At 40.9% G+C, this 27,700-nt stretch overlaps 1 protein-coding gene across 4 annotated transcripts; it reads left to right on the top strand.

Annotated features, from left to right (window-relative positions):
• The first annotated feature begins 10,546 nt into the window (after window positions 1–10,546).
• On the top strand, window positions 10,547–24,971 carry PTHLH (parathyroid hormone like hormone). Of its 4 annotated transcripts, none has more exons than XM_012474273.2 (5): window positions 10,547–10,632; window positions 12,871–13,113; window positions 13,609–13,731; window positions 19,542–19,964; window positions 24,488–24,971. In XM_012474273.2, exons 3-5 carry the CDS (start codon window positions 13,631–13,633, stop codon window positions 24,495–24,497), a joined length of 534 nt encoding a protein of 177 aa, XP_012329696.1. In that variant the 5' UTR covers window positions 10,547–10,632; window positions 12,871–13,113; window positions 13,609–13,630; the 3' UTR covers window positions 24,498–24,971. The 4 variants fall into 4 exon arrangements, with proteins under 4 accessions (XP_012329696.1, XP_064232806.1, XP_012329697.1 ...); XM_064376736.1 differs by lacking the exon at window positions 10,547–10,632 and adding an exon at window positions 23,265–23,308 and having other exon boundaries at window positions 13,045–13,113; window positions 24,488–24,960; XM_012474271.2 differs by lacking the exons at window positions 10,547–10,632; window positions 12,871–13,113 and adding exons at window positions 13,179–13,450; window positions 23,265–23,308 and having other exon boundaries at window positions 24,488–24,960.
• Window positions 24,972–27,700: the final 2,729 nt, after the last annotated feature.

Genomic DNA, 27,700 nt, shown 5'->3' with positions numbered 1-27,700 from the left:
TGGTTGAGTATAAGATAATGATAACGTCTCTTTGAGGAACATCTGGAAGAACCTAATGAATGAGCAATATTCCCAAGGGGACTTGGAATGTAAAATGTGCTGATGGTTGGCTGAGTGACAACAAGAAATAGTCTCCTGTTGAAGTTGTTAAAACACTCAATTTCCCCAATTTACATTATTTATACATGCACTGAAGCCCTAATTATTTGAATCATCATCTAAATCAAGAGGGTGACACCTCATTAAGCACAGGGCGGTCTGATGTCCCTTTTAAAAGCAACCCTTAAGGTCATTCTGCTCTATTATTTCCAGTTTGTGAGATGAAAGTAGTTTCCACTACCCTTGGCATGCTGCCAAAATTGTTGCCGACTTTTATTCTTCCAGCAGCTTCTATTAGAGATTGAGAGGTTCCATTCAAACATTTCTCCTGCCAAGAACTCTGGGCCAAGATCTCTTATGACTAAACAAGACAGCAAGTATGATTTCCAAGTCCTATCCAATGATGTGTTTCTAATAAGCAATGCAATGTTGCTTGCATTTGAGGTTTTTACCTGTTGGGGTATATAAATAGCCCTTCTTGATAAAATACGACAAAACTCAATAATAAGATCTCACATATTCACAGATATCTGAAACCCCAACTAAAATGTAATACATAGAATTATAAAAGATGGTATATGTAAATCTGATTTCTTTTAGGTATTTCACACAATTCTGCATTCTTCTGAACCAACGTAGCAAATATATGAAGCTCATAACTCCATGGTGAAGTGGAAGGGAATTGTTCAGAGTGATTGTAAGGAAAATGTAGCACTTAATCACAGCTATCATAGGTCATTTGAGGGGAAAATGTGGTTTTAAAAAATTACTGAAAATGCATTCTTAGGCTTTATTACAGAGTTGAATGTGGCAGTCAGGAAAGGGAGTGGGGAACTGACTCAGGTAAGATACTATTCTGCACAACTCATCTGCCATGACAAGAAAATGTATTTCACTTAGTGTAGGAAAAAAATACCAATTCAACATACAAAAACTTTGGTTGATTAATGATTCAGCTATGATGATACCACCTACAGGACAATAACCAGTCTTTCCTATTATCAGGAATCTTTACTTGGGTGTGGTAAAATAACATTCTTCACTTTGGCTACATGATCTGATCTTAGAGACTATTTTAATTGTGTTATAGTTTGGGAGGTAAAATAAATGAACACAGGAATGAAAATAAGACTTGCCTTTATAGTAAAAATATTATTATGATTAAAAACAATTTATTTCTGGGCAAGTCTGGCTTATCACATGGAATTTTTAAAAGGTAATCATGTTTGACCTGATATTAGTTTCATATACCAGTAATCCTTTAGTGTATTGATATAAAACAAGAATGTAGCAATCATGAAGAAAATTGCTAATTGAGGGTAGAAATCTGTCTTATCAAAGAAATATGTATATATGTTAATGCACCAAGATATGTATGTAGAGGATAAGTATTTGTACCTTTTAACTCTCATTCATTCTTTTATTCTTTGAAATATTTCCTACTATGTGCCAAGCATTGTTCTAAGTGCTGGAGATAAAAGACAAAAGTCTTAACCCTCATAAAATTAGCATTTATTCCAATGGGAAGAGACAGACAACAAAGTGAAATACTTAGTATGACAAAATTCCAAGATTTCTAATTAAAAAAATTGGTCACATATTTAGTAAATAAGAATTTAAAAATTCACAGTTCTGAATAGATCGCAAATTTTGTATCAGTGTAACCCCAGAACTTAATACAGTGCTGGACTCATATGCATTCAAATATTTCAAAGAAATATTTATTGAATGACTGAATGAACTAATGAACACAGTTTATGGTCTCTATTAACAGTCCTGATAGTGTATCTAAATTCCATGCAACGTTTTCTTTTTGTACTTGCTTACTTTCAAAACAGATTTGAAGTAATTTACAAATAAAAGGTAAAGAATGTGGCCCAAGCAATAAAAGAAGAAATACAGTCCTGGCCTATGGCTTTTCTTTTGTATTTTAATACAGGGCTTGAACATAGTAGGTAATCAATAGCTTAAGTGAACGTTTATTTGATAACAGTTTATCAAAAGATGTGTACCTATTTTCACATGACTTTTTAACAAGTATGCTATATCCCTTAACCATATCCCTCAGCTGTTGCTGAAGTGGGCAGTTCCAAATGTGATTTTAAAAGAAAAGCGAAAAAAAAACTGACCCAATAAAGTACTTCTATGGGCACTAGAGTAATAATAGTCCAATGCATGTGGCTTTCTTTAAATTTCCAAGAATAGAACTTAGTATAAAGTAGACTCTGAATAAATGTTGACATAATACCCTCAGATAAAGTTGATTCTTAGACTATTTCTATAGCATGGTAGTAAGACTGTGTAATTAGCAGAAGAAAGGATGTAATTTTTATTTTGCTCTGTAGAGTTAAAGCATCCCATGGTGTGCTTTCCAGCAGAGGAGTTCAGCATCTCAATAGCCCTTGATGAAATAACGGCCCTTCTCAATCTCTTCAGCTGAGTGGATAGCTTTCAGGAATCCACATGGGTGGGTGAGAGAAGATACCAGTTGCCTAGCCAGTCACATCAGCCAAATCAAGGTTAACAGATCCATGGATGTGCATCATACTTAAAGAGGCAATGTAGTGTCAGGCAAAACTGAATCCCAGTCTCAGTTCTGGTAATTATTTAACCTGGTCAGAAATGATCAAGGCAGCAGTATGTTGTAAATGAAATAATACTATTTTTAAGTCATCACAGTGCCAGGTACATGAGCTCAATAATATTTGGAATTATTGCTATTGAATGTAGATAACATCTGGGATAACTTGGAGACTTGGTTTCTGAGCTATCAGCAGGAAGGAAATAAAGGTAAATCATATGATGAGGTGAAAAACAGGCTGCATGAGACTTGAAGTACCATCTAGATAGACTAGTTATCTCAAAAGGGGGTAAGGTGTTACTTACACAGAGGAGAACAATTGAGAAGTTCTAGATGGTGAAAAATGATGTTACATAGGATGGCTTATAAGCTAGTCACACTGGTCTATATAAGCCCAGTTCAGCAGGAACTAAGTAAGGCTTGTATGACATTCTGCCCCTTCAACCCTAAGTGTCTGAAGAAGTTCAAGAGATTGTTTTCAACAAGCAGCCAATACAACTCGATTTCTTTTTTGAGAAAAGTCTTAATGTTATCATGGTAAGAAAGAACACTTGCCCATGTCTTATGGATAATGGGAAATATGATGGGGCAAATATAGGGGTTCTTCTCAGCAAGAAGCCCTTCCTTTACTTCATTCCTTCTTCCATTCTTTCCCTTCCCTCCCTTCCTTCCATCTTCCCTTCCTCTACTTCTTCCTATTTTCTCTTTTCTTTCCTACCTCATTTTATAAGGGTCTAACATGGAGTGATTTCTTCATTGTTATTTGCCACTGGATTCTAGATAAGCCAGGTGCTGGAAGGTTGTTCAGGTTTTAGTTTAGCTGGATTAGACTTGATGTATTTTTCATTCTCCCTTTCCACATCTCCTAATGTAAAAAAGTGCAGCATTCAGATTAAGAAATATATGGGTCATCAAGACAAGCTCTCCCATTGGAGAACAGGAAACTTGACCTGTGATGACTGTGAATGAACTCTCTGAGAACCAGATGAAACTCACAGAAATAGAAACCAGATGTAAGCAATCACGAATCCAGGGCACTACTCTGCCTCCAGTTTATTTTTAGCAGAAATGTTATTGAAGTCTTTTCAGTACATAATTAATTTTCAAGGATTGCCATTAACTTCATAATATGAGATGGGACAAGAAAGTGTTTGCATGTAAGGTTTGAGTGGAAAATAATGATTTTTAAGTAGTTTGCTATGTGTTTGGTGGGGTAGGGTGTTCTATGGTTTTTAGTTTTCCCAGTTTGACCTAGGAGTAATGACTCTCCCAGCCGAACATAATCCATCTTTAGATAATGGTGGCTGTTTATATATTTAGGATGTGTCAGCCTCCTTGAAGTATCAAGGCCTAATATAATATTTGGCTTTCATGTTCTGGGTGTGCAACAAGAGGACCAACAGTCTTGTTAGCTAAAATCAACCCAAGGTATTAGAGTTTGGACATGAACTTGGCCTGCCCTTGCCAGAGGGAATACAAGTACCTTCTTTCAGGCTCCGAATGAAATCATTAATTATGTCAGCAGTTCCAGCGATAGACCTGGAGACACTTTGCACTACTTAGCAAACAAGCTACCTTCTCAACTGTTTAGAAGTCTGGGGAAGATCTTAAAAATTTGTACTCACTGTACTTACACAGTCCTTTCCCTGAAAATCCTCAAACTTTCCTTGATCCTGTGTCTCTTTGGTTTTACCACACCAGGGTTGGAATGAGATGAGGGAAATAATGCGGTTGTGATGGGCAGACTGTGTATTATAGACCTGAAAGTACACCCTGGTGCACCTCGACAATGAAACTCTTTTTAAGACGTGGGTTTTTTGGAACCTTATCAACCACACTGGAGTTCCTGCTCCATTTAAGGCCGTCATAGGTCTTTTTAAGAGTAATTTAACTGTTACAGACATGTACATTTTTGCCTATTAAGAACAGCTTTACAAAGAATGTGACCTGTGTTTACAGGACAAAAACCTTTTTTTATCCTTTCCACAAAAAGCAGATTCCTTTTTTTAACCATTAAAAGTACCTTGGCAATTCTCCGTGTAATTAACAGCTTAGCAGAATGGAAAGTAAAAGAGCAAAGTGCAACAGGATTGTGCTAAGGTCAGTTCAAATTTTTTAAAGCATAAGTACTCCTACAGAATAACTGATCTCAATATATCACAATGCAGCAAGAGTCCACATTCATTCCCTCAACCCCCTTATTTACCAGTCCCTGGGAAGAGAAGCACAAATGAAGTGAAGGGAGAAATAGCTTCAGGAGAGCTTATAATACCATGCATTCAGCACAGGGAGACATTTTTGAGGCTGAAAGGGACCCAGGATGCCCCCCCAAATCTACCATGTTTTTTTTTTAAGTATGCTTTAGGAAAGTTTTCCAGCAACAGACCAAAGAGCTTTGTATATGGATTTTGGAAAAGACGTCCAAAATAATTAAAAACATACTTTCATCTCTCAAAAGTGAGGAGAACTGCAATTCAATCTGATTCTACAGATCTCTTCACAGGACCTACTCTGGGCTCACAGCAGTGTTGGGCACATTGGGAAAGTGATCAGAATACAAGCAAGAGACTAATAAGGTGCTTATTTGTTTGTTTTTTAGCTCATGATCAGTTCTACCAATTGAATGCTTTCCTCTTAAAAGCAGGGGGAAGAAAAGGTCTAGCAGCTTTAACAGAGTTACTGGTAGAATACATTCTCCCTAACAATGTGATGAATTTAATGGATCAAATAATGAGATCTTTAAAATCTAATAAGAAGCTGTTGGAGAAAACTTTCTTTAGAAAAATAAGAAAACTGAAGAAAATTAGATCGAACTTTAAAGGGAAAACTCTCAATCAGTATCACAATGGGAAACAGGAAAATGTGAAGCTACAGAGAGGGTAAAAACAAAACAAAAAGCATCCTAAGTTGTAAAAGTAGATAAAGTATAAGAGAATGAAATCTATTTATATTATTATATATTTTTTCTTTCATAGAAAGGAGGTCGAAGAGATGCAGAGGAGAAGGCTACCAAAGATTTACAGAACAAAACTGAACTTCCACATTTCAAAATAATAATAATAATAATAAAATATGATGATGACGGTTTATTTCTTTTCAAAAACTGGGTACACATTCAAGCCTTATTTCCTTAATTTTTGTAAATAGAGAGAAGGAAAGTAAAATACTTTATATCAATTTTATTGACGGGAAAATATTCAGAAGAATTTATTGAAATATTTCATTTTCCCCACTGGCTATTTTTATAGTTAGCCCCAAAAACTAAGAGAGAAAAAAGCTATTAAAAATTATTGAATCATAATACTTTCTATTGAATATCAAATATTCTAAGAGTTGTTTATAAGTATGCCCACACACAACCTTTTGTTAATTTGCCACACCACAATTAGAAGAGTAAAAGCAGCAATCTGATATCTTGTACGGAAATAAGTGAAAGATTCTCTTATGTATTGGATGTTAATTAAATATATTCCAATAAATAAAGGCATGTAATACAAATGAGTTATAAATGTGTATAATATTTTGCAGTCTTTTGTAGTATTTGAGGTAATTCGTTATTCAGATGAAGATGAGATCTCTGAGTTAAGTAAGGAGAAAATTGCCAGGATAAATTAAAAGACAAAAAGGTAAAATATGGTGATAATTTAAAAGGCAAAGTATCCTTTGCCTTAAACATGTAAAGAAGCTTACTTTTGCAAACGTTTTTCATAAGAATATGTCACAAGAACTGGACAAAACTATACCTACAAGGAAACTCCTGTGGCAATTTGTTTTCTCCTTTGGTAAAAGTGGCAATCAGACACATTGCTCAGTACAATGGTGATTAATGAAGGAGTCGCCCCCCTCTGAACAGTATGCTACTAAGGGCTTTACCACCTCTAGGGAAAGAACTGCCCAGTTTTCCTGAAATACCGGCCAATCTCCTGGCAGCAGTTTCCTCATTCAATAAAAGCAGGTGCTGGGGACGTACCACATGGTGCAAATGCAGCCTTCAGCAGGTGGATGCTTTTAACAAGCAGGAGAAGCCTAACAAGATCATCAACTTGCTTCTCTCTCTTTAGAGAACAGAGCCTTAGAAAAGGAAAAGGAGAGAGGCTACTAAAATGGATGGGCGTTTCTTCAAGCATGTGAAACGTTGCCTGAGTGGGGAAAGACACGTTCAGGAAGGAACTAAAAGGAAACCCACAATTTGGGCTCGGGAGGTTTTTCTGCCTATCTCTGGAATTCGGCCTCTGTGCAAGAGCGCGTCCCGGAGCTGTGCAAACGGACACGTCCAGCCTCGGGTCGGGCGTACATCCGCGGGGTCGCTGGCAGGCTTGGGATCCTGGGCGTTGCGGACCCTGGGGTGGGGGGTCTGTGCCTCGCCCGGACAGCGCAAGCAAGTCAACGAGCCTTAACCACCATGGACAGCTCACTGGCTTCCCCCAGCCGGCTCCGCGCAATTTACAAACTCCATGGGAGCCACCAGCTAGGTTGATTTTACGCCCTGGAGGGATGCCATGTGTTCCACGGTCCACGGTCTACATCCCCGCCCCCCGCCCCGCGATCGCCAACTGTAATCACTGAGCAGTTATACATAGAGCAGGCTCCGGGGATTAATAACCTCCTCCTTGCCCTCAATTCCGTCCTTTAAAGGTGCCACCGGATTCCAAGAATCAGACGGAGAGAGTTGGCAGACAGAACTTCGTTCCACGTTCCTTCATGTCCTCTCCTCTCCCGCGCCGCCCCTAACCCGGCCTTGGCTTTGCAGATCGTGTTAAATGAAATAAAACAGATGGGTCCCGGGGCTCCGGCAGCGCCGAGCTTTCCGGGCGCAGGGGAGGCGCGCTGGGAGAGGGCGAGTCCAGGCTCCCGGAGGAAGGGAGTCGCCCCTCCACACCCCGACGCGGCCCCGGAGGTGGCCGGGCCAGGGAGGGGGTACGTCTGCCTCACCCTTCTCTCTCCACATCCCCATTGGGAAGTCAGCGTCACCGTCTGCCTAGGGCTTATCTCATATTTGAGTCATAAATTGACCTGGAGGGAGAAGGCAGGGGAGGGAGAGCCCCGCTCAGAGGAAGTTCGCGCGCGCCCTCCGACCCTGTCCTCGGGTGTCGCGGTTCCCGAAGCTTTCCCTCCACGCAGCCAGATGCGGGGCTTTCCCGGGAGAAGTGGGTATCGCAGAACCGGAGGCTCCGAGTATACTCGGGTTAGAAACCAAGCACCCAAGCCGGCGGGACGGGAAGGGGCAGAACGCAAAGGGCACACTAACACCGCTCCGGGCAAGAAGGATTCTGTGTGGCAATCTGTTTAAGGACAGAAGCCCGAGGAGAACCTAGGGAAAGTGGTAGCTAGACCCGCCGACGGGCTCCGAGGCCCCTGAAGTTCCCATCGAGCCTAAGATCCCCCGGAGCCAAACCCGCCCCGTCCCTGCGGATAAGCTTTGTAATGGGAGACCCAAGTCTATCGCAGGCGGTGGAGATGAGGACGCCGGGTGGGAGATGGGAAGGGGAGGCTGAAAAAGATAATCCCGTTGCCCTAAGGCCTCTTCCAAGACCCTGCCCTAAGAGACTCAGGCCTCCCCTTGCTGCAGTGGGAGCGCAAAGACGAGACCAGGAGACTCCTGCGAAGGAGAGCATAACCCTCAACGTTTGCTCTCCTGAAGTCTTATTTCTGATTAATATATATATATATATATATATATATATATATACAGAAAAGGTAGGCCGGGTCCGGAGACACCGTAATGTCCAGCTCAAAACCAAATGGGACATCCAATATGGGTGTCTGGGTAGGTATCCTTCCTGCCCGAGACTTTAGTCATCTCAGTCCAGGTGCTGTCCTGGGGAGGGACTTCGAACTGGCCAGCGTGGCACGGGCAGAGAATGGTGTTAGGGAGGTAAAATGCTCCCAGGGACAGCGCCTTTTAGGCAGCCCCGGCTCAAAATTTAAGAAAGGACCATTCGGTTCAAGTGGGGAGCTGGGCTGCCGCCAGGAGGGCTCTGTGGCACCACCGGAGATTGGCTTCAGGTTGAGAGGTTGTCGCCTGAGCCAGGTGGGGCTTGGAACTCTCTCTGTGGTCTCGCACAAGTCCAGAGCTGCCTATTTTCAGGAGCCAGAAACTTGGCCAGCCAAGGGCAGGCATCTGGCTGGCTGGCACTAGTCCAGGAGATCAGGACTCCAACACTGCACATTTATATTCTCATTCTCTCTCTCTCTCTTTCTCTGTCTCTCTCTGTCTCTCTCTCTCTCTCTCTCTCGCACGTGCGCGCACACACACACCTATGAAGAAGACTCTTCAGATATGTTTCGATTGTCATGAGTTTGTGAAGTGCTCAAGTACTTGACCTTGAAGAACCGGTCCTCCAGGATGCCTATTTCCTAGAGACCTTCTCTTCTCACGTTGGTTTGGGCTCCTCCCGGGAAACTGCCTCCCCTCTGGGACTTCTGCTCCAGTTTGGGGGCAAGCTGAACATTGCCCAAGAAGTAGGAAAGGGTGAGGAAGGGTATGAGGCCCACTTTTCCCATGGGAGGATTCCATCAGCCTGATGCATATCTATACACTCCTTCCTGGGGCAGTTCCTCCAGATGGTCGCAGCCAGCCCAGTTCCTGGATCAGACAGCCCCTGTTTGAGTCTTATCCTCATCTAACTACAAAAAGATTTAATAAACACACCCTTTCCTATTGTTACTTGGGGTTTAAAGGCATTACATCTCTTTTTCTTTTTTGCTACCTTGAGGTCAGCTGGCAACAGCCTCCTCTCAAGTCTCGGTCCAGGCAAGCGATGGAATTCCACATTCTAATGGAATCAAATGACAACATTACTTGAGCTGATTATGCAACTTCTCTTTGTAAACATTGAAAAAGTTTGGAGATGAGAAGGGATGAGTTTAGTTGTTCGGTTTCAGGGGATTTTAGAGATATAGCTTGGAGCTACAGATTGGCAAATGTTAAATCTGGATGCTTAATGGTAATGAGAGCATTCCCAAGCTATAGATTTAAAAAGCTACAGATTCGTATTTGGATTTTAATGTTTATCTGTTGTTAAATATCTAAATATTAAATCTGGATGCTTATTGGTAATAAGAGCATTCCCAAGCTATAGTTTAAAGAGCTATAGATTCATATGTGGCTTATAATGTTTATCTGTTTGTTGTTTGGGCTAAGGAGGAAAGAAGAAAGAAGGATGAAAAAAGCTAAGCATAAATGCTAGTTTATTTTTTTCTAAGCTATGATAGGAAATATCCCTGGAGAGACACATTAACTGGGTATTCAACTGAATTTAAGAGTAACACATTTAAAAATTTTTAAACCTCTTTTAAAATTGGATATACTGTAATAAACTGCCACTGGGGATGGGAAGATGGAAGCCTGGAGCTCATGGGCTAGGCATTTGTGTAGGTGTAGATCTTACAATGCTAAACCTGGAAATGCTTCAGATTAGACGCAGGCCTTCCCATTTACTAAGGTGCATTTACAGGACAGCAAGGCCCAAGCAAACATTTAGCTTCTATTGGCACTTTTTCTATTTCTAAACCTTAGAAAAAAGGTGTGTGTGGCAGGGGGAGGGGTTAGAGGGTGCTCCCACTGTGTCTCATTTGCCGTCATGCATCCTCTGCATTATTATGATGGAGATTACTCAGTTATGTTAGGAGCTAGATTATGATGTCAGAAAATATCCTTTCCAAAACAGGCAAAAAGTCAGGGTCCTGGGTATATATACTGAGGAGAATTTCTACTGAAAGTAATAAACGGGGCAGCTTGGAAGAGGTACCTGCTTGGAAGAGGTACCTGCTTTCTAATAATTGCCTTTAGTGGGAACAGAAGTCTCCTTACAAGAAGTTTTTAATTCATTTTAAGACTTAATTTTATGTTTTTTGAAGAACACCAAAAAAGTATTTCTGGAAAAGACTGCTGAGAAGATTTCCCTCTTTCAGCCAGAAGAGCAGAAAGAAGATTGTAAATCAAGGAAAAGGTGAAGTAATAAATAAGGAGGGAACTTTGGTCTTTTGAGTATATAAAGACTATTTATTTTTCCTGTGTCTATATTTTCTCTTTTTGTGGAGGAGAGGAAATTCTAAAAATATTTGATAGATGTTTTGCCATTAACACCAGAAAAGTGTGTGAGGGAAAAAGAAAGGAGGGAAGGGGGGGTTAATTTTGTTTAATTAGTAGAAAAAGCAACATAAATCAAAGCAGTCTCTGTATGCCAGTCCTTAATTTATAATGTTCTGAGAGTAAAATGAATTTATTTACAACGTAAGTGATTTGATATTTTCAATCTGATTTTTGTTTTAACCTTCTATTGGGAGAAGGGTTGACTTTTTAAAGCCTGAGTAGTTTGAAACTTGGCTAGGTACCTTGGACTTTTTATTGTGGAAGCAAATATTAACATTTCAATGTTAAACAACTTGCAAATATTAAATGGCTCATTTGTGATTTACTTTTTTCCTTTTTCTTTTTTTTTTTTTTTTTTTTTTTACAGATTTCTCCCTTCAGATCTAACGATTACTTTAGGGCTCCTGCATCTTTTTGGAAGGATTTTTTTTTTTAATAAAGCAGAAAGTGCTCGAGGTTCAAAGGTAGACATTTCTGAGTGCTGATAATTTGTCCTTTCATACTATGCAAACAGGTCTAACATTTAGAAATCCTTACACATTCAAGGGAACTTGTGGAAATTCCCAGAGATTTTGTGTGTGTGTGTGCGCGCGCGTGTGTGTTTTCTTTTTTAGTGAGAGGCAGCCAAGTTTTTTAAGGTATGAGGCTTACAGTAATCAATTGAGGAAGACAGGCGAGTCTGAGAAAAGGTGCCCCCCACCCAACCTCAACAGCAAAGGTTAACTGCTAGCTAGCTGCAGTGAACCAGTGGGGAGCCCCGATGAGCGAGGGTCTCGGTGAGAGGGCGCTATTTCTCCCACCCTGGGTAAAACATGTAGAGCATCACCCGGAAAGCCAGGCTTTCTAAAGGTCACATTCCTTGAGTCATCTTAAGTCTCTAAATCGCTCTAGCCTTCTAGAAACTAATAAACCCTACCAGCAGGATTGTCTAGAAGACAAACATCCCTTGAGCGGTTCCCAGTCACTCGCGCTCATTTCAGAAAGATAGAGGAGCTCTGGAGCGGTATCCACTCCAGCTGCAGTCCTTTCCAAGATGATACTACCCAGTAGTTCCGAGCAGTCTTTCTTCCCCGCCCATTAGCTTTGGAAAGAACCTCTGCTTTCCCGTCGCTTTTCCGAGACAGAGCAGCACACAACGATAGTTCCGCTCCATCTGTCCGCTGGCTGCAGCGACTCGGATACAATCTTCCTAGAATCTGTAACCTGGGACTTTTGAGGGGAAGGGGACAACCAAGTAGGGTGTCAGAGAAAGGATGGGTTAGACTCCCGACTGTGGGTGAAAAGGGCAGTGTCCGCGCCGCAGAAGTGTGGGTCCCCCTCTGCAATTCAAAAGGGGGATCTCTCCTGTGCGCGGGTTTTTTGGACCAACTCCAGATGTCCTCCAGCAGTTCTGAAACAGCCAAAAGTGCAATTTAGATCTGAAGTCTGGAACCGTTTTGGCTCTTCTAAGCAAAAGATCTCCCTCTCTCTAGCCGACGCTCCCCACTCAGTTCATCCCGGGAATGGGCCAGGGAGGAGGGTTCTTTTGCAGCGCCCCGAGCTGCCAGGCGAGCTTCGGGCTCCTTAAATTTACAGGCCAACAACCCGCGTCCTCTCCGCCCAGGTTCCCGGGCGCCCGCGGTCCCCAGCCCCGCTCCTCGGCCTCCTCCCCGTCCGTCCGCCCCTGGAGGTCTTGGCGATCGCTCCTCCAGCCCGGCGCGCCGGGCACCGCCGGCTGCCCAGGGCCGTCCGCACGCCCTCAGGGACCTCGGCTCCTGGATCCGCCGCGAAGGCTGGAGCCGGAGGGGCCAGGAGGGAGCAAGCGGATCCGCCCACGCCCCCGGCCCGGGATGGCGCGGCGGGGCCCGGGCTCCGGGATGGGGCTCGAGAGAGCTCCGGACCGCTCCGGGGGCGGCAGCGCAGGAGTTGGGAGCTCCGCCGCTCGCCGCGCGTTCCCGGCTCGGGGCTCCCCTCCACTCGCTCGGGCGGCGCGGGGCCCGCTCGGGCCGCCCGTCGCCGCCCCCGCCCCCCGCGCGCCCGCCCGCCCGCGCCCTCGCTCGCCCCGCGCGCGTTCCTAGGGCGCCACCTCTTTGCGACTCGCTCACTTCTCCGGCAGGTTTGCCTCGGAGCGTGTGAACATTCCTCCGCTCGGCTTTCAACTCGCCTCCAACCTGCGCCGCCCGGCCAGCATGTCTCCCCGCCCGTGAAGCGGGGCTGCCGCCGCCCTGCCGCTCCGGCTGCCGCTAACGACCCGCCCTCGCCGCCACCTGGCCCTCCTGATCGACGACACACGCACTTGAAACTTGTTCTCAGGGTGTGTGGAATCAACTTTCCGGAAGCAACCAGCCCACCAGAGGAGGTAGACAGCTATGTATATATATGTGGGTTTCGCTACAAGTGGCCCTGGAACACAAGGGCCTGGTTCGCAAAGAAGCTGACTTCAGAGTGGGAAACTTCATTCTTTTAGGAGGCGGTTAGCCCTGTTCCACGAACCCAGGAGAACTGCTGGCCAGATTAATTAGACATTGCTATGGGAGACGTGTAAACACACTGCTTATCATTGATGCATATATAAAAGCATTTCGTTTTCGCTATTATTTCAGAGGAAGCACCTCTGATTTATTTCTTTCCCCTTTTGCTCTTTCTGCCTGTGTGGTTTGGAGAAAGCACAGTTGGAGTAGCCGGTTGCTAAATAAGTAAGTGCTGAGAGGCTCCAGAGAATTTTTTTTTTCTTTGCAACTTGGGAGATGCCCTTGAAGAGGCTGTTTGAGAGCGGGCTAAAAAGGGGAGCTGAGTAGTGCGGGGAGATGGAGAGTCAGGACTGACTTTCGGGTCGCTTTCCCTTCTTTTGCAGGTCCCAAGCGCGAGAGGAGACGATGCAGCGGAGACTGGTTCAGCAGTGGAGCGTCGCGGTGTTCCTGCTGAGCTACGCGGTGCCCTCCTGCGGGCGCTCGGTGGAGGGGCTCAGCCGCCGCCTGTAAGTGCCCCATCCTCCCCAAGGCGCCAGGCTGGGGAGGCCAGGGGGAGAGGCTGCCAAGCTGGGACGCTGCCGAGGGCTTGCAGCGGTCACCGATGCTCCTCGTGCGAGTTAGGGAGAGGGGCCATCCCGGATACCTGCCCGGGGCCTGAGCCCGGTCCTCAAACCCGGCGGGAAAACTGGTTGATCTTCAAGGGGAGACAGACAAGAGACAGATTTTTATGTGTGTTTCCATAAGAGGGAGCGTTTCACAGAATCTCCTCTAGGATCTAGGGAAAGCTCCTCTGCCTCTAGTGGAAAAAAAGTTGGGGGGAGTGGGGTGGGTGTTACTGTCAGGACCCAGGAAGCTTCTGAAACTCGGAGGAAGCTGAGCGGTCCTGGGGACCTGTGGTATGCACGCTTGTATACAGACTGAATGTGGGTGGCGGTTTGCGTGTGAAAAAGCAAAAGCCGTACACCTAATTTTATTATGAATGACATAATTTTAAGCATATAAAATCGGACCATATTACATAATGAAAGCATATTATATAATAAAGTAGTAACAACTTTGCAGTGGCAAGACTCCAATGTTAGTATTGATACAGTTCAGGAACGCTAGAGTGCTTGATTCCAAAATGAATTTTAGGTGTGGAAACTTTTTTTTCTTGGAATTATTGCTAACAGTTCTTTATTCTGGAGTCAAATATTTGCATTGTAGACTGAAAACTTGTATTTTGGCATTCTCACTTGGTGATTGTTTTAATGATAACTTCGACTTCGAAATAATCATACATCCAAGAACACCAGAGAAATATCACTATGTCGTGTGACTGAAAACTTGGAAGAGTGACAGAGTAACATGATCTTAATAATCTGTTGGACCTAGCAGTTCACTAATATGTATAACACCATCTTTGGGTGATCTTTAAACTGCAGACTCAGTGTTCAGAATGGGAAAACTATAATATTCGAGAACTGAGAAGAGTTTGACTCTGGAGAAGAAATTAAGGAGAATTTTTACACTAACAATAAAAATAGCAGTATCTAATATTTACAGTCAGGTTTATGGTGCGTCCTTGTAAATTCCTGAGGGTGTACAAAAAGGCAACTGTTTGTTTTATACGTGCTCGTGGTCTATTATTATTAGAGGAGAAAATCCTTAAATGAAATTACTTTAGACATGTCTGAACCTTGGCACCAAAATGAAAATCTATTCTGAATCTCCTAAGGCAAATTGTGTAGAACATTACACTGAAGATAAAGCTGCATTGTATTCTTCAGATCAACGTTTTACCAATGTATTTCTGAAAATTGTCTTCAGACTTTTTGCTTACTTTGAGACTTGTGTTAAATTCAATAATTTACAATTCACATATAAATAGAAATGAAGACTGAATTTTTAAAAACACACTTAAATGCTGTATTTATTTGGCTAAGAAATACTACCTTGGAATGGAGCCAATTTTTTTCTATAAAGTTGCTTAATACCTGTTTTCTCTTTTGAGAAACAGCAAATGAGCCATGATTATATCCACAACTATGGCATAAAAATACTGCTAAGTTGTCCTAAAGGCTATTTTTAACTCTTTCTTTGTTACACCTTACAAAACACACGTCAGAAACCATTTAGCAGCCAGCAACTGTTATAGTTTTGTTTGTGGGTGAAATATAATATTGTAGTTAAACACTCACATTCAGCAGATGGTTATAAAACTACCACAAAACATTCTCATAGTTAATGGGTAATAGATCATCACATTACAGGCATGGTTTTTCATGGAGGCTGAAATCATCAGTAGATGAAGATGTTTCATCAAATTATTATAGCCAAATGGAGTTTTTAAAAACAAGTCATTATTTTTGCCTTGCTGCCAAGTAACAGTAAATTTTGTGTGCTAGACAAAACATAAGTAGATCATTATGCTAAATCAAGCTAGTTTCTTGAAAGAAATTTTAACATATAATCAAACCATATTACTTTCCAGTTTTCACACCAAGTGTTAGGGAAACTGCTTTAGAAGTATAGATTTGTTTTTAACTAGATGCTAACTTTTAAGGGGGAGGAAATTACTACAACAATAAGACTTCCTAACCATGCAAAGGAGGCAGTTATTATTATTGTTGTTATTATTACCATTATTGTAATATGGCAGTTAATAAATTGTGAGTCCTTTGGACAGGTTCATCTCAAGGATTTTAATTAATGGAGCTAGAGCATGATCAAGTTGGATATTAGAAAGTGAGGCCTATGGATGTTCTTGTGCAGATGAACAAGGCTTTTGGCAGGTGGCTATCTCCATGTTTAAGTTAGAGAGGGAACTCCAGCAGATTCAGAAAACTAAAACATTATTGGCTGATTTGCTTGGGAGCCAGACTGGGTCTATTCCACTTAATGAAAAGCATAACTTTCTACTGAGTCATTTGGGTTGGAAGGACCTTCTAGTGAGTCATCTTAACTCTAACACCCTAACCCTGTCTCTTGCATGTACCACAGAACTTTTCTTCTCAAACACAGAGTCCTTACTTAGGAGCCTAGCATCAGTACAAGCATGCTGTTTCTTCTGCGCTGGAAAGGGAATTTCCATCACTGTTTTTATGCCTTCTGTTCCTTGATAGTTCCTTAGAAATTTAAGCTTCTTCTCTAAAAACTCCCTTGAGAGTGATTTTTTGTTTTTAAGGAGAAGGAATATATTTGGGCCAAATTTAGAGTTATTTGTGATAGGCATTTCCCCCACATTTTTGCATTGTTTTTACAATAATCAAAGAAGATCATGATGCATAACATATTTGTTTTTCCATTTTGGACTCTAGGTATGTCAGTGCCATGTGAACCATTGTGCTATGTAATGTTTGCAGAGAAACTGAGTGAAAGACTATTATTGAGGCCATATTTACAACTTAATATTTCAGAGTTATCAAAATTGAAAATTTCCTTAATTTGAATTTATTGCTCACTACCTATGTGTATCTAGTTTGTATTGATGCTATTATATTCCTGATCCTCTAATGCAACTGCCTAGTGAGAGGTTCATTCTTCACAATATTTTCATTGCAGAAGTGTTTGAAATACTAAGTAACATGTCTAACAGCCTTTCCAATTTAGCATTTAAGAAAATTTGTGTTTTCTAGAATACTAACAGTTTCCCCCAAAAGGCAGATGGAAAGCTTTGTCCCTCGTAAGTGATGTACTATTTTAAATTGGACAAAGTTGTGCCATATTGTAGGCTTTTTATAAAATAGAAGGATAGAATGATCACTGCATTTCCCATGAGAACTATCCTGGGAAAATGCAGCTTGAGTTAGGAAGGCACTGTGACTCACAGTTGACAGGCTGGCCAAGATGACAAGCACATATGCCCATGAGAAGGGGCATGAGCAATGGTGGCTCAATTAGAATAGACCAACCATTAAAAGTTTTGGCCTCAAGTGAAACTAAAATGGGCTACACTTTGTCCATTTGGAGAGCAATATAGGAGAGGAGTGCTTCTGCCAGGAACTGAGAAAGAAATAAAAGTCCCCAATACTATAAATTATCAGTGGTTAAGAACTTCTTTTTAATGTGACATTTTGCTAAAAGATACTTATTAAACTGAAATGCTTATGAAATATGCAATTATATCTGTCCTATTATTTTTTAAATGTTATTAAAGGATATAAATACCTTGTTCCAAAGCCTCAAACTTGTAGATTCTTAAAAGTTTCCAGAATACTAACTATTGCCACAGAGTAAGTGAATTTTAATCTAGTCACATGTGGCACCTTCTCTCTTTCTAAAAGAAAGAGAGACTCCTTCATGCCTCATTTAAACCAGGCTCCTGTTAAATTCCTTTCCATTAAGTCATGTCTTTTTTGAATGGGCTACATGGCTTAAAGTCAGTCCACACACTAAAATACTGGAAGGAAGCTGGCGGTAGAAGGGCCAGAGAAATGATGACTATATTTACATCTCTTACTCTCTTCTTTGACACATTCATCTAGTGATAGTCCAAACTCTTGTAGTTCCTAATTCTGATGATGAAAATGAACTTTTGGGGCAGTAGGGCTTGGTCTTCAAGGAAACTGATAAATTTCTGTCCAATCTGCCCATCATTGTGGTGGCTTGTTACTGTATGCTCCATGCATATACCCTGTACTCTCCTGACCTTGTTCCTTCAACACAGGGACAGGCAGGGACTTCAGCTTCCACTTTGACAGGAGAAAGGGTTGCAGAAATTGAAAAAAGCAATCTTGGCTTCAGAATCAGAAGACCTAGTTTTTGGAGCCCTGGCTCTGCCATTTATCATTGTGTAGACTAGGGCAAGTCACTTAACCTCTCTGCTCCTCACTTTCCTCATGAATACAGTGGGGGCAGTAATAATGCTATTTATTATTGCCATATTTCTCTGAGGAGTTAAAGACATTGCACCAACCAAGGCAACAAAGGACTCAGACACCATTGTGTCAGGGAAGTAAGAATACATGGGATATAGCCCTGGGAAACACTTTCTGATGCTTTTGAGGATGGGCCAGATTGGAGGACTATTCCAATGGTAGGAATTGGAGTTAATGCAGAGTTGAAGTAGGCATGATATGACTGATTAATGGATGCAGTCCTTAAATATGGTTAATAATATACACAAAATAATAAAAGAATACATGATGAACATTTAAGCAAGAGTTTGGGTATTATCTAAAAGGATTGATAGAGAATTAGTTTATTCTTTTTTCACAGTACTTTCATTAGAGTGTCATTTAAATAGAAAAATCCTTTATATTTTTTCTTAGAGAATTTTAAGACAAAGAACGCAAGTAGAAAAGTGAGCTTCTCAATTAAGTAGTAAGGATCATACTCTCTGAAGTTCTAAATTAAAAAAAAAACAAACTTGAAGCACAGAAGAAATAGAATGATCTCATTTAAGCACACAAAGAAACCCATTTTAAGGAGACCACCCACTACTTTACAGAAAAATACACATATTCTCTCTCTGTCTCTCTCTCTGTCTCTCTCTCTCTCTCTCTGTGTCTCTCTGTCTCTCTCTCTCTCTCTCTCTGTGTCTCTCTCTCTCTCTCTCCTCTCTCTCTTGCTCTCGCTCTCGCTCTCTCTCTGACAATTGGCCTTCAAATGTATGTTCTTGGTAGCTGGTAGCCTAAAATGTTCAAGTTCAGTCTGTGAATCAGATGGTTTCCTAGACAAGCTTCACTGCTCACTTCATCCTTCAGCGTTTGTTTGCTTTTACTCTCATGGGTTGCTGTTCTCTGAGATTCAATATTACTATTTTCTTAATGGGGCGTGTGTGTGTGTGTGTGTGTGTGTGTGTGTGTGAGAGAGAGAGAGAGAGAGAGAGAGAGAGAGAGAGAGAGAGAGAGAGAGAGACAGACAGACAGACAGAAAGAATGCTCAGGTAAAAGCTGCAGCCTTTTATTTCCCAGGCTAGGACTGCTAGATTTATTTTCCCAGAAGAACTCTGAAAAATGTGAAGAGATGCTCCATAGTTTCTATTTCTGATCATAACTGAATCGTAGTATTTTAAATTGGGAAGGAATATGGAAATCACTGTCTCTGACCCCTTCCTTTTATGCAGTTGAGGCCCATGAGGCCCAAGAATGTTCATGTTCCCACCAAGGTCACAACCTAGTGAGTGGCAGAACTGGGACCGGGAGCTGGAGCCTCCTAAGTGCCAGCTCTTTCCTTCCCACTAGTTACCCTTCCCTGCGCAATAAGCTACCCATCAGCTTGTGTCTTGCGGTGGACCAACTAGAAAACTAAAGAGACTTACTCATGTCTTTGTTATCTCTATCAACAACTAAAATTTCACTGTTTTCTTCCCCTCCAATATTTTCTCTCAAAGCAAAAGGGCTGTGTCTGAACATCAGCTCCTCCATGACAAGGGGAAGTCCATCCAAGATTTACGGCGACGATTCTTCCTCCACCACCTGATCGCCGAAATCCACACAGCTGAAATCAGAGCTACCTCGGAGGTGTCCCCTAACTCCAAGCCCTCTCCCAGCACAAAGAACCACCCCGTCCGATTTGGGTCTGACGATGAGGGCAGATACCTAACTCAGGAAACCAACAAGGTGGAGACGTACAAAGAGCAGCCGCTCAAGACACCCGGGAAGAAAAAGAAAAGCAAGCCCGGGAAACGCAAGGAGCAGGAAAAGAAAAAACGGCGAACTCGCTCTGCCCGGTTAGACTCTGGAGTGGCTGGGAGTGGGCTAGAAGGGGACCAAGTGTCTGACACCTCCGCAGCGTCGCTGGAGCTCGATTCACGGTAACAGGCTTCTCTGGCCCGTAGCCTCAGCTGGGTTTTGGAGCCTCCCTTCTGCCTTGGCTTGGACAAACCTAGAGTTTTCTCCCTTTCTGTATCTCTATCAATTTTGTAGCAATTGATAGAGAATAAGCCAGAATATTGTCTGCCTTAAAGCAGTACCCACTACAACATACACACTCCTATCCCCCAGCACCACAGAGAGGCTTTAGAGCCCATTCCTCTTTCTCCACCGTCACCCAACAGCCATCCTTTACCGCTCCACCAAATAATTTCATATTCAAGCTTCAGAAGCTAGTGACCATCTTCATAATTTGCTGGAGAAGTGTGTTTCTTCCCCTTACTCTCACACTTTGGCAAACTTTCTTCAGTGTTTTTCATTTCTTACTGTCTTTCACTTCAAGGGAGAACATAGAAGGCTTTGATATTATCTACAAACACTGCAGAACAGTATCTTGTCATAAATGATTCTGAGCCGTTCACATTTTTTATTTAATTAAATGTATTTAATTAAATCTCAAATTTATTTTAAAAGAACTTAAATTATGTTTTAAACACATGCTTTAAATTTGTTTAATTAAATTTAACTCTGGTTTCTACCAGTTCATAAACAATTAAATGATTTCTGAAAATGTTTAAGTATAACTTACAAGGATATAGGTTTTGCTCTTGTATGTCTCTGTCCAGTGGCAAGATGAAATAGTTTTTCTAGGGTAATGCAGTAGGAAAAATAAAACTGCACATTTATGTGGCTTGTTTATCCTTAGGTCACAGATCTAGGTAATAATGACACTCCTAGACTTTGGGATCAAATAACTTAGGCTCAAGTCTTGGGTCTGAATTTATTTAAGTTCACAACCTAGAGCGAGTTACTCTGTCTAGTTTCTAAGATTCACTTACAACTTCCATGAAATGAAGATAATAACTGTACCAACTTCATAGAGTTTGGTGTCGACTAAATGAGATTATATATGGATTAATTGTCTGTCATATAGTAAACACTCAATAAATTGCAACATATTATTTTGGTGTTTTTAGACCTAGTTCTGATTGTACCATCTATCTATCTATCATCTATTTGTATCTATCTATCTATCTGTCTAGGAGGGTATATTTCTGTGAGGCAAAAAGTGAGGCAAATATTAATCTCATTTTATGAAATAGAAAGCCAAGGCATTCCACCACTAAAAGTGTAATCCTTGGAATTGAAATAGGTAGGCCCAGAGCTGGATTGATCTCCCTGTTTTCTGACACTTAGACCAATGCTGTGTTAGCCCTGCTTCTTTATCCATGCATTTCCATTGAAAGGATCTTTTCTCTTTTCCTTTTTATTTCAGTACAGCACTTTTGTGGGGTTTGGGGAAAAAAAAGGAAAACAACAGAAGAACACATCATATGCAACTAATGATCTCATCATCTAAAGAGTCCCCTGTTACTTCTTTAGTCATTTCCTTTAACTCTGCTACAGATAGAATTACAGGACGATGTTTCAAAGGGGAGCTTGAACCTATTCACCATTATTTCTCTCTTTAAGTTGGCAAACCCGTCATTAAATAGCACATAAAATAGCAGTCATATGGGATAAGTAGTACGGCTTCAGTAATCAGTGGGCAGTGGCACTAGAAAAATCTTCAGCACAGTGAATGACCTATCCTCAAACATCTAATGGTTCTATAAAGGGTAACACACCCTATAAATTCTGGCTTACTTCACATAGTGCATTTTAAGACAGGATCCTAACTGTATATGTTTATAACTAATGCAAGGACCCTACTTTATTGCCAAATCCTATTTTTATCCATTGTCTTATTATACACATGAGCTATAAAAACAGAGGTATAAATAACTTTCGATGGATTTTGTTCATTTCAAATTTGCAACGCTCTTTAAGTATCTGGAGAGTTGATGAAAATTAATACTCGCCAATTCTTATGCCTGAACCTACCCCTAAGTTAAAGTAGGTCTAGTAAAAATTAGGCAGTGGCCTAATCAAATCCAGAATTAGGGCTGAAAGAAATAGGAGGTTTCTGCTTTTCCTCTCTCTTCCCTGTTTGTGAGGGACATTCATGGAAAGAGCTGTTCGGCAGCCAAATGCTGGCACTCCACCAACACCATCCAACGGAGGTGCAGGGAAGAGTGCAGAAGTTTAGGAGTGCATCGATGAGGATGTCTGGGGCCATGCAAATTTTATAATCCAAATAAATACTTTCAGAATAACTATTTTAAAGTTTTATAAGTGACAAGTCTTTTATTAACATCCCCTCCTTAGTTTTTTTGCATTATTACATGATGAACCAAGAGGTCCGATGAGATGGCAGCATGAAGTTAATTATAATACATGCAGTATTTTGAAAAAAAATAAAGTATTTCTTTTTTTTTTTTTTTTTTGAGACAGAGTCTCACTCTGTTGCCCAGGCTGGAGTGCAATGGCGCAATCTCGGCTCAATGCAAACTGTGCCTCCTGGGTTCAAGAGATTCTCCTGCCTCAGCCTCCTGAGTACCTGGGATTGCAGGCACAATTTTGTATTTTTAGTAGAGGTGGGGTTTCACCATGTTGTCCAGGCTGATCTTGAACTCCTGACCTCAGGAGATCCACCCTCCCCAAAGTGCTGGGATTACAGACATGTGCCACCACACCCGGCCAATAATACAGTATCTTTTTAGATAAAAAACTACTGAGATAAAATTGTCTGTTTTCCTCTCACACGAACCATTAGGCGGAAAATACATAGCTTGAAATTGGGGGAATTTTATTTCAGAATTTCGCTGTTACAAACGAGATATCCCAATACAGTAGGAATCATTTGTTAGAAATCATATCATTTTGTCTTGGAAAATGCTGATTTAGAAAAATATTGGAAGTCCATAGTCAAAAGAGCTAAGACTGTAGAATGTTGTCATATGCACACACATAGAGTAAACACACACATATACTTTTAGGTCATATTAGATGTTTTACTTGGCTATTCCAATACATGCCTTTGTTAAAGGAGAAATCTAAAGGAAGGAAAAGGAAGAAACATCTGGGCTGGTGAGATGTACGTAGATTTCTCCTTGGTCCTTTAACTTATTTCTTTTTTCTTTCTTTCTGAGGAAATAACTGCTCAAAATCCTCTTCATTCCCTCTTTGTGTTATTCTTAAATTCAACTCACAAAATACCATTTAGCACAAACACATTTAAAAATCAGCAGAGTATGCCAATTATTGAGTTTTGAGGTCATCGTTTTGGCTTTATTCATATCATCTATCCACATCCATCCACCAATTAGACTTTTAATCTTAAACCCTTCTTTTCTCTGCAGCTGGGAGCGATTCTAACATTCCCACCAAAACCATTGGTGAAGAGGTCAGTAACTTCAGACATTAAAACACTCTAAATGCTCAATTTGCTTTTTTTGTAAGCTGCACAGAAAACTCCAAGATGGTTAAGACTATGCTGTTGTGTAGGTCTCACGCCCATACATGTCTGCCATGTAAAACTCTACCACAACTCTGGCTATTAATTCAATGACATAGCCAATCAAATTCCATTCTATAGTTGTTTCCTTGGGAATGAATACAAAGTCACTCGAACAGACCACACAAAGAGGAGGGAAAGAGAGAGAAAAAAGTAGAGAAAACTCTGTTAACCCATCTTAAAATACTGTCATTACAGTATTTAGATAGATTAGAAAAGGTGTCAGTCCCAGGTAGTAACTTCAGAATAATAAAAGAGACATGGTGATATGAAATCCTGCTATTTTGTGCTTTTAAATTAATTTATTCTTAATTATTCTCTCATTTACAATAGACTTTCCCAACACTAACAAAAAATCCATTCAAAAAACTAACAGTGAGAGACGGATGATTCTATTTCAGTTTTGGCTTTGAAAACTATTATAAAATCCAGTAATCATTTCATTCATTAGTGTTTAAAGACAATGAAAGAAATGCCAGATATCATCATCTCATCAACTAAGACGGGTATCATCACACCATCAACTCTACTTAACTTCACATTCTTCCGATCGTTACCAACGTCCCACACTTCCACTACCCTCACCACAGTGCACTATGTTGTGAGAGACTGACAAAGTGAGCACCTGAACAAAATAAACAAGCTTTGGATTGCCTAAGTCAGGTGTCACTGGGGAATAAACATCCAAGTGAATTGTATTTGATGGTCCAACCTAACCTTATTTCCAAGTTCTCAAATTTGTCCCTTCTCTTCCCAAACTTGCCATCTGGCAGCCTCGGAAAATTCTTCCAGGGTTCCCTTTTTCTGATAGCATGATTAGAAATGCAGGCCCTTTTCCTTTTTGCACACATGGACTAAGTTGGGTTGAAGACCCTGCCTGTAACAGAGGTTACAGGGATCCAGGTGGATCCTAACAAGCACCTCCTGTAGGAAATATTTACAAGAACTTCCCTGAATCTCTTTCCCTTGTGATTCTGTGTTGCTTAGCTTATAACCTTTATATTTTATGTTTTCATTTGTAAAGAAAGTTAACCTTTCTCCTTTTCTTTCTCTTCCTTGTTTTTGCAGGAGGCATTGAAATTTTCAGCAGAGACCTTCCAAGGACATATTGCAGGATTCTGTAATAGTGAACATATGGAAAGTATTAGAAATATTTATTGTCTGTAAATACTGTAAATGCATTGGAATAAAAGTGTCTCCCCCATTGCTCTATGAAACTGCACATTGGTCATTGTGAATATTTTTTTTTGCCAAGGCTAATCCAATTATTATTATCACATTTACCATAATTTATTTTGTCAATCGATGTATTTATTTTGTAAATGTATCTTGGTGCTGCTGAATTTCTATATTTTTTGTAACATAATGCACTTTAGATATACATATCAAGTATGTTGATAAATGACACAATAAAGTGTCTCTATTTTGTGGTTGATTTTAATTAATGCCTAAATATAATTATCCAAATTGATTTTCCTCTGTGCATGTAAAAATAGCAGTATTTTAAATTTGTAAAGAATGTCTAATAAAACATAATCTAATTACATCATGACTCGGAGAGTGAAGTATATCCTTTAAGATTTCTAGTAAAAGGAACATGATGGGGTTTTTTTTTAAAGCTATTGGAATACAGTCTTAACATAATATGTTTACATTCCATATTCCAATAATTCTACATTAGCTTTTAGTTAAAAACAACTTAAAATGTATTTTGTCCAATATTTCAGTTCAAGTCAACAGCATGGCTGAACTACCTAGATGTCATTTTATAAAGTACATTCAATTTGAAGTTCAGACAGGAGTGGACAGAAAAGAAGCAGGAAGAAATCAAGAGAAAGGATTAAAGAAATTTAGTCCAGAAGGTTGGCTAGAGCTAGAAAAAAGGGAAAGAAGCCAGTCAGGGACTATAAGGCCATGGGTAATTTTAACCAATGTAAAGGGTAATTTAAGAGATTTTGCTCTTACCAGTAACAACAATACTAAGCATAAAAGAGCTACTTGAGAATACTGTCTATTAAGGTTCCTAACAGAAAGGAGAAAGACTCAAGTTTGGGAGATAAGTAACTGCTCAAAAAGCTCTCAAAGGTGAGCATTGCTTTCCTGTGGCATCACAGGTGCTGGAATTCTAGTTGTAAACAGCTTGAGTGTGATGCCATGTGGAGTCTCTTGTGTATATTTTTTTTAACTTTTAAGTTCAGGAGAACATGTTACAGAGGTAAACATGTCATGGTGGTTTGTTGTAGCAATTATTTCATCACCCAGGTGTTAAGCCTAGTATCCATTAGTTATACTCTCCACTCTCCAATAGGCTTCAGTATGTGTCGTTCCCCTTTAAGTGTCCATGTGTTCTCATCATTTAGCTTCCACTTGTAAGTGAGAACGTGGTATTTGGTTCCTCTATTAGTTTGCTAAGGATAATGGCCTCCAGCCCCATCCATGTTCCTGCAAAGGACATGATCTCATTCTTTTTTATGGCTGCATAGTATTCCATGGTGTATATGTACCACATTTTCTTTTTTTGAGACGGAGTTTCGCTCTTGTTACCTAGGCTGGAGTGCAATGGCGTGATCTCGGCTCACCGCAACCTCTGCCTCCTGGGTTCAGGCAATTCTCCTGCCTCAGCCTCCTGAGTAGCTGGGATTACAGGCATGCGCCACCATGCCCAGCTAATTTTTTGTATTTTTAGTAGAGACGGGGTATCACCATGTTGACCAGGATGGTCTTGATCTCTTGACCTCGTGATCCACCCGCCTCAGCCTCCCAAAGTGCTGGGATTATAGGCGTGAGCCACCGCGCCCGGCCCACATTTTCTTTATCCTGTCCATTGTTGGTGGGCATTTAGGCTGATTCCATGTCTTTGCTATTGTCAATAGTGCTTCAGTGAACATATGCCTGCATGTGTCTTTATAATAGAACAATTTATATTCCTTTGAGTATATACCCAGTAATGGGATTGCTGGGTTGAGTGGTATTTCAGTCTTTAGGTCTTTAAGGAATTGCCACACTGTCTTCTACAATGGCTGATTTAATTTACATCCCCACCAACAGTGTATAAGCGATCCTTTTTCTCCACAACCTCACCAGCATCTGTTATTTTTTTTTTACTTTTTTTTATTATTATACTTTAAGTTCTGGGATACATGGGCAGAACGTGCAGGTTTGTTACATGGGTTACACGTGCCATGGTGGTTTGCTGCACCTGTCAACCCATCATCTACATTAGGTATTTCTCCTAATGCTATCTGTCCCTGACTCCCCTGCCCCTTGGGCTCCAGTGTGTGATGTTCTCCTCCCTGTGTCCGTGTGTTCTCACTGTTCAACTCCCATTTACAAGTGAGAACATGCAGCATTTGGTTTTCTGTTCCTGTTTTAGTTTGCTAAGAATGATGGTTTCTAGCTTCATCCATGTCTCTGCAAAGAACATGAACTCATCCTTTCATATCCTGTTCATATACTTCACCCACTTTTTGATGGGGTTCTTTTTTTTAAAGTTCTTTGTAGATTCTGGATATTAGCCCTTTGTCAGATGGATAGCTTGTAAAAATTTTCTCCCATTCTGTAGGTTGCCTGTCTACTCTGATGATAGTTTCTTTTGCTGTGCAGAAGTTCTTAAGTTTAATGAGATCCCGTTTGTCAATTTTGGCTTCTGTTGCCATTCCTTTTGGTGTTTTAGTCATGAAGTATTTGCCCATGCCTATGTCCTGAAGGGTATTGCCTAGGTTTTCTTCTAGGGTTTTTATGGTTTTAGATCTTATGTTTAAGTCTTTAATCCATCTTGAGTTAATTTTTTGTATAAGATGTAAGGAAGGGGTCCAGTTTCAGTTTTCTGCTAGCCAGTTTTCCCAACACCACTTATTAAATAGGGAATCCTTTCCACATGGCTTGTTTTTCTCAGGTTTATCAAAGATTGAAGGGTTGCAGATGTGTGGCATTATTTCTGATGCCTCTGTTCTGTTCCATTGGTCTATATCTCTGTTTTGGTACCAGTATCATGCTGTTTTCATTACTGTAGCCTTATAGTATAGTTTCAAGTCAGGTAGCGTGATGCCTCCAGGTTTGTTCTTTTTGCTTAGGATTGTCTTGGCTATACAGGCTCTTTTTTGATTCCATATGATATTTAAAGTTTTTGCTAATTCTATGAAGAAAGTCAATGGTGGCTTGACAGGGATAGCATTGAATCTATAAATTACTTTGGGTGGTATGACCATTTTCACAATATGGATTCTTCCTATCCGTGAACATGTAATGTTTTTCCATTTTTTTGTGTCCTCTCTTATTTCC

Source organism: Aotus nancymaae, unplaced genomic scaffold, assembly GCF_030222135.1.
Source record: "Aotus nancymaae isolate 86718 unplaced genomic scaffold, 86718_ANA_hifiasm-v0.15.2.pri h1tg000016l, whole genome shotgun sequence".
Lineage (NCBI taxonomy): Eukaryota > Metazoa > Chordata > Mammalia > Primates > Aotidae > Aotus > Aotus nancymaae.
Note: the sequence above shows the minus strand (reverse complement) of the source record. Positions and strands in the feature narration are given on the sequence as shown.

Bases quoted from the DNA above. Each gene is read 5' to 3' on its own strand.
- PTHLH (XM_064376736.1), top strand. From the start codon at position 13,631: ATGCAGCGGAGACTGGTTCAGCAGTGGAGCGTCGCGGTGTTCCTGCTG. The intron at 13,732-19,541 runs GTAAGTGCCCCA...TTTCTCTCAAAG, and splicing joins GAGGGGCTCAGCCGCCGCCT to CAAAAGGGCTGTGTCTGAAC.